Source organism: Carcharodon carcharias, chromosome 5 (assembly GCF_017639515.1).
Source record: "Carcharodon carcharias isolate sCarCar2 chromosome 5, sCarCar2.pri, whole genome shotgun sequence".
NCBI classification, from domain to species: Eukaryota; Metazoa; Chordata; class Chondrichthyes; order Lamniformes; family Lamnidae; genus Carcharodon; species Carcharodon carcharias.
The window spans coordinates 111772621-111785256 of NC_054471.1; the positions used below are offsets into that span (position 1 = coordinate 111772621).

At 43.3% G+C, this 12636-nt stretch overlaps 1 protein-coding gene across 1 annotated transcript in view; it reads right to left on the reverse strand.

Moving 5' to 3' along the window:
• Window positions 1-12636, reverse strand: part of LOC121278189 (low density lipoprotein receptor adapter protein 1-like) — a 148386-nt gene that overhangs the window by 34746 nt on the left and 101004 nt on the right. The window contains exons 6-7 of the mRNA XM_041188349.1: window positions 381-461; window positions 115-245 (exon numbers count right to left, since the gene is read on the reverse strand). Coding sequence (XP_041044283.1) covers window positions 115-245; window positions 381-461 — 212 coding nt within the window. The remainder of the gene's footprint in view (window positions 1-114; window positions 246-380; window positions 462-12636) is intronic.

Below are 12636 nucleotides of genomic sequence, written 5' to 3' on the forward strand. Positions count from 1 at the left end.
TAAGCCTGAAATATTTAAGGATGGAAAAAAAATGGCTCACGTGGTGCAATGAACTTATACTAAAACATAAATAATTATAAATACAATTGTCAATAGGATAATTTTAAAACATACCCAAGAGAGTGCATGTAAAGGGGACCCACAAGATGGACTGTTCTGCCTTGTAATGCCTAGATGGACATCAGTTGGTGAGATAATTGGATTCTGAACTTGGTTTACTATGTGACTATTTGCTGTGGCTACATCTGAAAAGTACAAATACAATGCAAAAACACTTTTCAAAAAGTTAAACATTATAACTCTGCATTACAACAACATAACCAATTAATACAAATGAGAAGAACTATGATTACTTAAAGAAAAGATGGCATACTTGTTACCTTTTTCTACATGTCCTGTTGCTCCATTAAAAGCTGCAGTTTCAGGTCCATTACAATGTTCATGTGTCTTTTTACATTTTTCTGGAAATATAAACAAGTGTGCTGAATGTATTTAATGTCCTTTGATAGCTGTAATCATGCTTTACCATGATTACAATCTGATTACACTTTGTGCCTAATCACTCCCCACCCTCTCAAAAAAAACTTACTAAAATAGAAAGGGCAGTAACTTTGCACAGACGCAGGAGCCTGTACAGAACCTTGCAACCTGACGATGTTTTGTTGTACATGTCTCATTCATACTTTCTCAGTAGAAAAGCTCTTTTTGCATAAAATCAATACCCTGATGCATTAGATCAGTATGGTACAGATTTTGCAATAAAAATAATGGTGAGGCCATCAGCACCCACCATTCTTAAAGAGCAAATCAGACAGCAATTTCCAACAACTGCATCACGGAGTTAAATGCAGAGATCAGGAAGTTGCTGTGTTAGTTGTCCTGCTCTTCCAAAAGCTTTTCTACTTTAGTATTTTGCCAAGAAGCTCTTCATTGAAACACATGGAGGGGTGGTGAAGTTAGGTATTTACCCAACAGATATCCAATAAGCACAACAGAAAAAGTTAGGGCATTTCATTCCAATGTAAGTACGTTTCTAAACAGTGTGATAAATCTTAATTACTAACAAACAACCATCCTGGCACTGAAAATTAACTTTTACAAATGTAAAGTCTCATTCTTTCAAATTTTAATTACTGGTGGAGATTTTAAAAAGTAGAAAAATGTCATTTTTTAGAAAAACATTTCTTTTCTGCCTCTTCATCCCATCTTTCTTTCCACCTCTTGATTCTGCTTTCTGTGTATGAGGTACTAAATTAACTATTCTACTCTACACTTCTGGGTTCAGACTGCATGCCATATTAAGAATTATGTAATCTAATGCTGCTTACACAGCTGTACCACTGATGCAATACTTATTATTATTCTTCTGCTCAACCAGCAAGAGATTTGACAAAAAGTGCTGCTATCACAATTAGACCCAGAGTTACAATTCTCACTGACGAATAGAAAATACTCTTTAGGAATTGAAAGCACAGCTAAAATAGACAGGCAGCCATTACGTCAGTTTTAATTTTTAATACTTTTTTGTTGTGTTTTCCAATGAAAGATAATGATTTATTATAAGAATCAATGTATTGGTGTAGTACTAGAATGTTTCAAACCTAAGCCATATGAAAAGTTATAACGTATATATTACACTGTAATTGAATAATATTGGCCTTTCACAATGTCACCCATTATTTGACCACAGATGTCACAAATGTATTCTGATCTAAAGTACCAGGAGCTAAGCTACATAAAGAAACCCTTCAAAAACATTCCGGGTGAAATTTCTAGCATGTGATTTATTTTCAGGATTAGCAGAAAATGTGTGCCAGGAAGTAAAGGGCTTCAGAAAATAATTTTAGATGAAAAGGAACCAGCGGTGAAGCAAGCAGATGAATGACGACTCAAAGGTGATGCTTAGAAACTCCTGCCAAGGTGCAGTTCTGTTAACTGCTCATCTCTATACTCAGTGATTGGGTGCTTCTTTCAATTATCCCCACTCCACTACCCACACTTCTCCCAAAATCCTACCAAATGATAGGCACACAACACTCCCAGGCCTCCACCAATCCAGCTATGCAATTAGTATTACCAAGAATAATCTGGCAGAGTCATTTTCCAATTCATCTCCTTCCAGTAAAGTATCTGGCTTTTGCTTTTCAACTTCACCTGATGGCATGACCAATACTTGCATAGAGCTACACATTCACGAGTAACCCCTGAATATTTGCTGATCATGTCAAATCAGGCCTAAACATTAATAGAATTTGTAAGAGGAACTTCTCTTATTCTTTTTCTAAACAGTCATTTGGTAGTACAGAACTTGTGTACTACTGAAAATAAAAAGACATGCTGTCAAAGCTTTTCATCTTGCACTTATCAGGACAGGTTCTTTTAATTCATTCTTGGTATGTGGGCGTCACTGGCTGGGCCAGAATTTATTGCCTATCCCTAACTGCCCTTGAGAAGGTGGTGGTGAGCTGTCTCCTTAAACTGTTGCAGTCCATGTGGTGGAGGTACATCCACAGTGCTGTTAGGGAGGGAGTTCCAGGATTTTGATCCAACGACAGTGAAGGAACAGCATATATGTCCAAGATGGCGAGTAGCTTGGAGAAGAGCTTCCAGGTGGTAGCGTTCGGATGTGTCTGCTGCCCTTGCCCTTCTAGATGGTAGTGGTCGTGTGTTTGGAAGGTGCTGTTTAAGTCGGCTTGGTGAGCTCCTGCAGTACATCTTGTAGAAAGTACACACTGCTGCCACTGTATATTGGTGGTGGATGGAGTGAATGTTGAAGGTGGTGGATGGAGTGCCAATCAAGCAGGCGACTTTGTCCTAGATGGTGGCAAACTTCTTGAGCATTGTTGGAGCTGCACCGTCCCAGGTAAATGCAATGTATTCCATCACACTCCTGACTTACGCTTGTAGATGATGGACAGGCCTTGGGGATGCAAGGATGACAAACGACAAAGGGAAGAACAATTTATATTGAATAGGAGAAGGTATAGATTGGTTGCAAGTTGACTCTGATTCATCAAGGCATTGCCACGTAGAACGCACCAGTGTACTATTGTTTTCTATATTTTTGGCCAACCAAAAAAGGCGCAATACCTGGAGATGTTAATTTTGCTTGCAGAGGACAGGTCCCTACATATGAGCAATCGTGAGTGAGCTACATTGAGGGCCTAACTGAAAATCTTAAATTGGTTGTTCGTGTAATTTTTAGCACATCTGAGATTGTTCAGCAAGTGCTGTCCATTCACAGAATCACATCTAACATTGGGCATTCCTGGGATATTTGAGGTAGACAGGATACTTTTCCAGTCCAGCTTAAATATCCCTGGAAGGCTAAGGTACCTGAAAGATTTGAGCAACAGGTGTAGCTAGCCATTTCACACTGCTACAAGCAGTAGCAAGATTAGAAGCTATTATTAAAGATGTTATAACAGGGGATTTAGATAAATTCAAGGTAATCAGGCAGAGTCAGCATGGTTTTATGAATAGGAAATCATGTTTAACCAATTTATTGGAGTTCTTTGAAGGAATCATATGTGCTGTGAATAAAGGGGATCTGGTGGATGTATTATACTTAGATTTTTAGAAGGCATTTGATAAGGTGCCTCATCAAAGGTTTTGCAGAAATAAAAGCTCATGGTGTAGGGGGTAACATATTGGCATGAATAGAAGATTGGCTAGCTAACAGGAAACAGAGTAGGCAAAAGTGAGTCATTTTCTGGTTGGCAGGGTGTGATGAGTGGTGTGCCACAGGGATCAGTGCTTACAATTTATATAAATGACTTGGATGAAGAAACTGATGGCATGGTTGCTAAATTTTCTGATGACACAAAATAGGTAGGAAAGTAAGTTGTGAAGAGGACTTAAGGAGGCTACAAAAGGATATAGATAGGTTAGGTGAATGGGCAAAGGTCTGGCAAACGGAGTATAATGTGGGAAAATGTGAGGTTGTCCATTTTGGCAGGATGAATAAATATGATTATCAAAATGATGAGATTGCAGACCTGAGATGCAGAGGGATCTGGGTGTCCTAGTGCATAAATTGCAAAAGTTTAGTATGCAGGTGCTGCAAGTATTGAGAATATCTAATAGAATGTTATTGTTTATTGCAAGGGGAATTGAAATCAAGAGAGGGAGGTTATGCATCAGTTATACAGGGCATTGGTGAGAGTGCATCTGCAGCATTGTGTACAGCATTGATCTCCTTATTTAAGGAAAGATATAAATGCATTGGAAGCAGTTCAGAGAAGATTTACTAGATTAGTACCTGGAATGGGCAGGTTGTCTTATGAGGAAACACTGGACACGCTAGGCTTGTATCCAATGGAAATTAGAAGAGTAAGAGGTATCTTGATTGAAACATATAAGATCTTGAGGGGACTTTCTTGTGTTCATTCATGGGATGTGGGCTTTGATGCCTGGGCCAGCATTTATTGCCCATCACTAGTTGCCCTTTAGAAGGTGGTGGTGGGCTGCCTTCTTGAGCTGTTGCAGTTCATGTCGTGCAGGTCCACCCACAGTGCTGTTAGGGAGGGAGTTCCAGGATTTTGACTCAGTGACAGTGAAGGAACAGCGATATATTTCCAAGTCAGGATGGTGAGTGACTTGGAGGAGAACTTTCAAGTGGTGGTGTTCCCATCTATCTGCTGCCCTTGTCCTTCTAGATGGTAGTGGTCGTGGGTTCAGATGGTGCTGTCGAAGGAGCCTTGGTGAGTTCCTCCAGTGCATCATGTAGATGATACACACTGCTGTGACTGTGCATCGGTGGTGGAGGAGTTAATGTTTGTGGATGTGGTGCCAATCGAGCGGACTGCTTTGTCCTGGATGGTGTCAAGCTTCCACTGTTGCGGGAGCTGCACTCATCCAAGCAAGTAGGGAGCATTTCATCACATTCCTGATTTGTGCTTTGTAGATGGTGGACAGGCTTTGGCCATTCAGGAGGTGGGTTACTCAGCACAGGGTTCCTAGCCTCTGATCTGCTTTTGTGGCTAGTCCAGTTCAGTTTCTGGTCAATGGTAATCCCCAGGATGTTGATAGTGGGAGATTCAGAGGTGGTAATGCCACTGAATGACAAGAGGTGATCGTTGGATTCTCTCTTGTTGGAGATGGTCATTGCCTGAGACTTGTGTGATGCGAATGTAACTTGTGAAGTGGGGCTTTCAAGCTCTACAGCAATTATGGGGTTAAAATGGTTCCCGGATGCTAAGCTTATAAAGTATCACAAATACATCTCCGGATGACATATTACTGGATGATTGGTGCTTAGCATTCACTTTGATATAGCAAGTCTGTTCTGGACAGGCCTGCTCAGTGCTGATGTTTTATCCACAACTGAAAACAATGGATCCTACCAAGATGAGCTGTCCCTGGCTCCAAAGTTGATCTTTATGTAAATGATTTCGCTCCTTCCGTGACAGGGTGAATGGATGTTGTCTGCGGCTATTTGGTTGTGACAATTGCCTTCTTCATTTCTTACTTAGATTACATGGTGGTGGTTATCCTGTGTCATTGTTGTGATGTCCTAAAATCAGTCCTTCTTAATGGTATCAGTTTTTGTTGTAGGCGGCACTGAGATTGTAACACAATTAGAACAGTACATAAACTGCTTGAAACTCCTATGTTGAGTGGTGGTTTAAAATACTCCACAACAAATTGGTGACGAGGGTGGGATTCCGCTAAGGACAGAGGAAATGGATGAATGTCGGCCGAGCCACCACGTGAGTACCTTTTAAATTACCACGCATAGTTAGGGCAAAGCCAAAACTACCCGCAATCCGCTGCCCTGGGACTGAAAGAACTTACGGGTGTCAAACTTCAATCAGTCGGTGAGGGTTTGGGTGAAACATGTATAGCAAGATAGTCAGTATTACTACCGAGTAATAGTAATTTCACTTCAGGAGGAAGGAAAGAAGAGGCTGACAACAAATAACCCAAACCAACAATGGCTGCGGAAAAGAAATTAGAACTCGAGTGAGATCCAGAGGGGTCGTTAACTAGATATCTAGGAGAAAAGAATCAGAAAATCATAGTAAAAATGAGAGAGAAGAGGTGGAATCCAGATGACCTGAATGGGAAACAGAGGACATGGTGGAAAAAAGGAAAGGAAACAAAAGGAAGAAAAGACCGTATTGCTAATAGCCAGGGCATAATGGGATCTGAACAAAAGGTGCGGAAACACATCTGCTGTAGCTAACATTTACCCAGTACTACCAACAGCGCCACAATACGGGAGTAAAGGTCCAGATGAATGGGATATAAACAGTGAGACATATAATTATGAAAAATACAAAGAAAGAGAATATCTGCCTCCATCATACGACGGTTCCATTGGAGTGGCACCGATTAAAGTAGAAGTTATGCCCGGACCCCCAGATGCCCAAGGCCAACCGGGACGGTCCAATTAAGAACAACATATGTCCTGTTTTCCCTGAGTGACAAAATCAAGTTATTGGAAATGTTGCCAAAACTGATCCCCTGCCAGAGCAATGAACTCTTTTGGGACAAATTGAGAGAGATGCGAATAACCCACCAATAGTCGGGACACAGCCTGTACAGTACCAGCTAAAATGCCTGAGACAAAATGGCAGGAACTAGGCAATGACTTTAAGGATGGCACCTGGTGCTTGGCTGTCACCCAAGAGTCTCAGACAGCGTTTGATCATTTTAAAACAGCAGTGCCACCGCACTGGGAGCGGTGCCAGTGAATTGGGGTATGATAATGGGAGTAACACAGAATAAAGGGAAATCAGCACATGACTATGGGGGAAAGACCCAGCAAGGAATGATGCAGCATTCTTTAAAATGTTTAAAGACGGACTGAGCAAAGCACATCAGGATGTAATAAGGACAGGATTAGTCATGATGCAGGATTATGATTCCTTAGTTAGATGGGCCACGGATGTAGACAATCAACAGAAAGCTAAACTAGCCGCAGCAGATTCAGTGGAAGTCGTAGCAAAAACAGGAGGAAAAAGGCGAGGTTTGCTATAATTGCAACCATCCAGGACATGGGCGCAATGAGTGCCATATGCCAAAAAATGTACAATAGGAGAAAGTGCAGGAATTGTAAAAGCCCGGCCATGAGGCCAAGGACTGTTGGTCGGCCAGGGGAGGCAAAGCAGGACAGGACCCCAAACAACAATCTGTCCCTGCAACAAAAACAAAGTGATCGAGATAATCAAAACTGAGTCAGAAACAATAAGTAGCAGTGGCCCCCAGAGAGGACCAAGACTCCCGAATATATTTAGCGGCGCTGTTAGGGGGCCTGCAGTGCAAGGTGCTATTAGGTACAGGGGCCTCGGTGTCCATAACAAATTTGAAACTTCCTCTCACCAAACATTCGATATTAACACAGGGAGTGGGGGGAAAACAGATTAGGGCTTATAAAGGTGAAACACAATTATTGGAGATAGTGGGTATAAGCCTCCTGGTACAATTGTGAGAATGTGAGAACCCTGAAGGGAATAGAATAGATATACTGAGTGAACTAAACTTATTAACAGATGTTAAAGACATGAGAGTAATATGGAGGATCCTAGGGGAAAAGACCCAATGTTCAGGCACCCAATAATTGACACAAATATCCAGTGCAAAACCCCTAGGCCAGGATTGGAACAAGGACGGCAAGCGGGGACAACTGTGTGAGGTGATAGAAGGGGTTTGGGCAGAATCTAAACAAGGCTGTGGACTGGTAAGGATGGAAGCGATTAACATACCGGGCCCAGGCACTGAGCCCATAGACAATACCCAATAAAACCAGAGGAAAGGGAAGCCATGCAGAATATAGTGACAGATCTAGTAGAACAAGGGGTGTTGAGAGAAACCATATCAACCACAAATTCCCTCATATGGCCCGTAAAAAAACCAGACTGATCATATCGACTGATGGTCGACTATACTGCCTTTAATAAAGTAACCCCACAAGAAAACTCCATAGTGGCAAGTCCTTCCACAATATCTAATGAATTAAAACCTGAAAACAGAGTGTTCACAGTCTTGGACATTGCCAACAGGTTCTGGTCCATACCATTGGATGGCGAGTCACAAGAAAAATTCGCATTCATGGTGGAAGAGAAACAAGAGACTTGGATCAGAGTCCCACAGGGATTCCATAACAGCCCTAATATATTCCACCGTGTAATGAGTCAAGCCCTGGAAGGAGTGGATTTGGCAATACTACAATATATATAGATGATATACTGATAGCCTCAGAGAATGAAAAGGGACACATGGCCACTCTATTATGCACTTTGCAGGCTCTAAAGGAGGCAAGATTTAAAGTAAATCTGAAGAAGCATAATTGGGACTACCACAGGTTAAATACCTGGGACATGAAATTAGCCAGGGTTGTAAGGTACTCCCACAGGAAAGAAAAACCGCCATCAGAAATATGCCAAGACTGATAACTGTCAGAGGAGTGAGGAAGGTGTTAGGACTATTTAATTACTGCAGAAACTTTATACCAGACTTCGCGGCAACTATGGAGCCAATACAGTGATTAGTAAAGGGGGGAAACCCGGCAACAGGAAAGGTAGAGTGGGGACCAGGACAGGATAAGGCCTACGCAGTGTTGAAGGCTGCCCTGACATCAGCCCAGCAGCCCCACCACCTTAAATTGCCCGATATGTCCCGACCATTCCATATGCACTACAACATGGATGGAAACTTTATGTCACAGGAGTATGGCGGGGACATGAGCCTAGAAGCTTATTATTCCACCCAACAATCCCTGGTAGCCCAGAATATAGCAAGATACATAGCTGCATTAGGCAGTGCGAGTCTGCGAGCCGATAACCATGTCAGGCCAGATAGTGTTGCACACTCAACATACAGTGGTAGACCTGCTGAACACAGGGAAATTGAAATCTGTCTCAGACAGTAGAAGAGCTGCATGGGAAGCAGTCCTAATACCTAAAGACAGATCCTGCAGTAAACCCCACTGAAGGCACATTCACGGAAGGGGAGACACACGGGTGTCAGGCCACAATAGGCGAAGAAGCATAAGGGGCAGTCTCAGACGAACCCCTGGAAAACCCTTTATGCTCCCTTTATGTGGACGGATTGCGATGATATATATACGGAGAGCCGCATACAGGTTGGGCAGTAGTAACAGGAGATTGTGAAGCGATAGCCAAAGAAGGTGTTGGAGGCAAGTGTCTCAGCCCAAGTGGCCAAGCTGACTGTCCTTACAGAAGTCTTGTAACTGGACAAAGGGTCAACATCTCTGCAGCCAGCCGATATGCTTTCACGGTGGTACATGATTACGTGATCGCTTGGAGTAGGCGAGGATACATCACCTCAGGAGGAGGACACATAAGGCACAGGAATGTGGTGAGAGGGTTAGTGGAGGCAGCACAAGGCCTGGCAGAGGCAGCCGTGATTACAATAAGAGCCTACCGAAAGGCGGAAACTGAGGAACAGAGAGGAAATATGCTAGCAGATGAGGCAGCCAGACAAGAGGCTGAGAAAGAAACACCAGTCCCAATTGCCACTGCAGCAATGGGACCATGTGAAATGAATATTACAAAGATACAGGGTGAAGCTAGTGTGGAGGAGCAAGAACGATGGGCTAAGAAAGGAGCAGTTAGAGGAGATGGGGTATGGAGGAAAGATTCACAGGTAATAGCCCCAAATTGTTCCCAAACAAACCTACTGGAAATCTGTCATGGCCCTGACCACAGTGGGCACCAGGCAACGTATGATAGGCTAACAAAGGGTTGGTGGTGGATTGGAATGGGGAGAAATGTGTCCAAATACTGTCAGCAGTGCAACCCCAGAAAGCCAATCAAAGTTAAAATGGTCCACCAGCCAAGACCTAAAGGGCCATGGGAAAATCTGCAAATAGATTTAGCAGACCCCTGCCTAACAATAGGGGCAAGAAATACTGGTTAGTAGTAATTGATCAATTTACAAGGCGGGTAGAAGCATTTCCTACCCGAGACTGTAGCACTAGGACGGTAGCCCAAATACTGGCATAGGAAATAATTCCCTGCTAGGGAAATTCCCTTACAAATAGACTCAGACCAAGGCACTCACTTTACAGGGAAGGTTGTGAAGGAAGCCTGTAAATTGTTAGGAGTCCGACAGAGATTCCATGTCCCACATCACCAACAAATCTCAGGTATGGTCGAGCGAATGGATAGAATTTTAAAAACCACTCTGGCAAAAGCTATTGCAGAAACAGGACAAGGATGGGTAGATGTCCTCCTCTGTATACTCATGCGCCTACATGCAACACCCAACCAGACTGACCCCATTTGAGCTAATGATGGGACGTGCTATGCGATTACCAGAAGGAATATCGACTGGTAGTGAGGAACTAGAACCAGTAAGGGACGGTATTAGGAACTATGTGCAACAATTGGATAACCAACTACGTGAGCTGAGCCGAGAGGTGAGGGCACAACAAGACATCCAAGATCAGGAAAGGAAGAAGAAGGGCAGGAATGAGCCAGTGCCCAAGGTAGGGGAGAGGGTATATGTATAGCTGGCTCCTGAACAGGTGGGATTCACCCTTAGGCCCGTACGGGGTGATGACGACCAGGGATACATGTGCTTGTGCGGATATGACAGGGAAAGGGAAATGGAAATGTTGGTTGCAAATAAAATGTTTTACTGATCCCCAGGGCCAAGGAACTGTGGACCCTGTACGATCAAAGAAGGAGCCATAAAGCCTATCATGTGGGTGTCAGCTCTTTACCAAATATAGTTTTTACTGATTTTGTTTTACAGAACTGACTAGCCAACTGGTGATGGCCAGAGTTGTGCTTATTCCCAAACAAGTATGGCCACCATGAAATTAATTTTGATGAGTCTGACGATTGGAGTGATTCTCACAACAAGAAATGGAATGCAGATTGAGATTCCCCCAAACACGACTCTAAAACAGATTTCGCCTTGTCAACCAGTTATGAGTGTGAAAAACAGGAAAAAGGGTGTTATACGTGTAACGGTGCATGGGTAAGCTTGAGTCCAACACCGCGTGGGCCGTGTAAAACAACTAATGCTACCAGTATGACAAGATGCACACGTGGGCAGCACGCACAGGGCAAGTAGGGGGAGGATATGTCTTGGGCTACGAGGACAGGGTTGTATGATAGACTATTGTATACTGTGTTACAACAACCCCCCGACAACAAAGAGGGCACCCACATCGTCAACCATGACAATACCAATCAATACATCAACAATGAGGACGGCACCGTTACAGTGCCCAGAACTGACTCCAGGCCTACTAAACAGACTGGTATTATTTACAGACAATGAGCAACTGTATGACAATGTAAAACATGAAATTGTACCAGTATTGCTGAACCTAGCAATATTACAATGGCCTAGATATTGTGGCAAATTTGATGGTATTAAGAAATTGCATGAAAGGTTAACAAAGGATATAATCAATAAGGCAGCCGATGCCACGGGTACAACTAGGTTTAGAGGGCATGCTGCATTCCACCACAGGGCAAGGAGAGGTTTAATCAAAGATGGTTTGACAGGAGTAAATACGGGAACGTCCTTTGTGAACGTGTTAGATATATAAACTGTTCAGTCTAGTGTGGAACGGCTAAAGGTGGTACTACAGGGGGTAATGCAGAGAGGAAATCAAGCTGCACAGACAGGAGTAAGGTCAGGCACCCAGATAGTTACAGACTGTTAAGGAGGATAAGGGTAATGGAAAGCCATGCTGAGATTAACTGACTGAATGACAGAAATCTGGAACAGGATGGGGTAGGAGAAAAGAGAGACTTATGTCATAATTATGGCCGGTGGGTAGTAGGACAACGAAGACACAAACTGGCTCAGGTCCAACAAGGTGAGGTGCCCAATTGGATCAAGTGTTCTTACCTCCACATCCTCGCACAGCAACAGAGCTTGGTGAATGCCTGCATTCTCAAAGGCATGACCAGGATCTTCCCAGTGGTCCAAGGCTGCTTAGCAAGTGCTTAGCAAATACCACCCAGATAGTGGGGGTGGTGCTCATTATCCCCATGGATGAATCAGATGCTCAAGCATACCCTCTGTACCAAGTGGAAAACATTGGCCTGATCCATGGGGAAAACTTTTAGGTATTACCCAATGGACATCAATGCCATTAAGTAGAATGATACAATTAGAGGAGCATCCCTAAGCAGGTGTCACCAGAAAGACAGCTTAACCACATGTCCACACCCTTCAGGCCAGGGCACAAAAGGTGAGTCTGGCTACAACAGGAGAGGGATGTATGCTGGAAGTATCCCACACCGATCATCACTATACCCACTCAGGGTAGAAAGGCCAAGGGGGTACTGCGTCAAAACACCAAAGTCAAATATCAATACACAGGCCTTATGTGTAAAATCACGATACCAAATTTCTGCTTTAAACCCCAGGTCCCTGTTACTATTGGACATACTGAGCTGGTGTAGCTAAAAATTGAGGGAGCTGGTTACTATAAATGTTACAGATCAGATAGGCAGAACCTGGAACAATATGAAGATCCCAGGGGGGTGCCTATTCCCCACTTACCTGAACACTTACAAGAAATTAAGGAGAGTTTAGGCAGAGCAGTGCAACAATACCATGTTTTGAAACAGGGCCTAATGGTTTTGAAGAAAGATATAGAAAAGGATCTAAGGGCCAGGACTTGGTGGGAACAACTGTGGA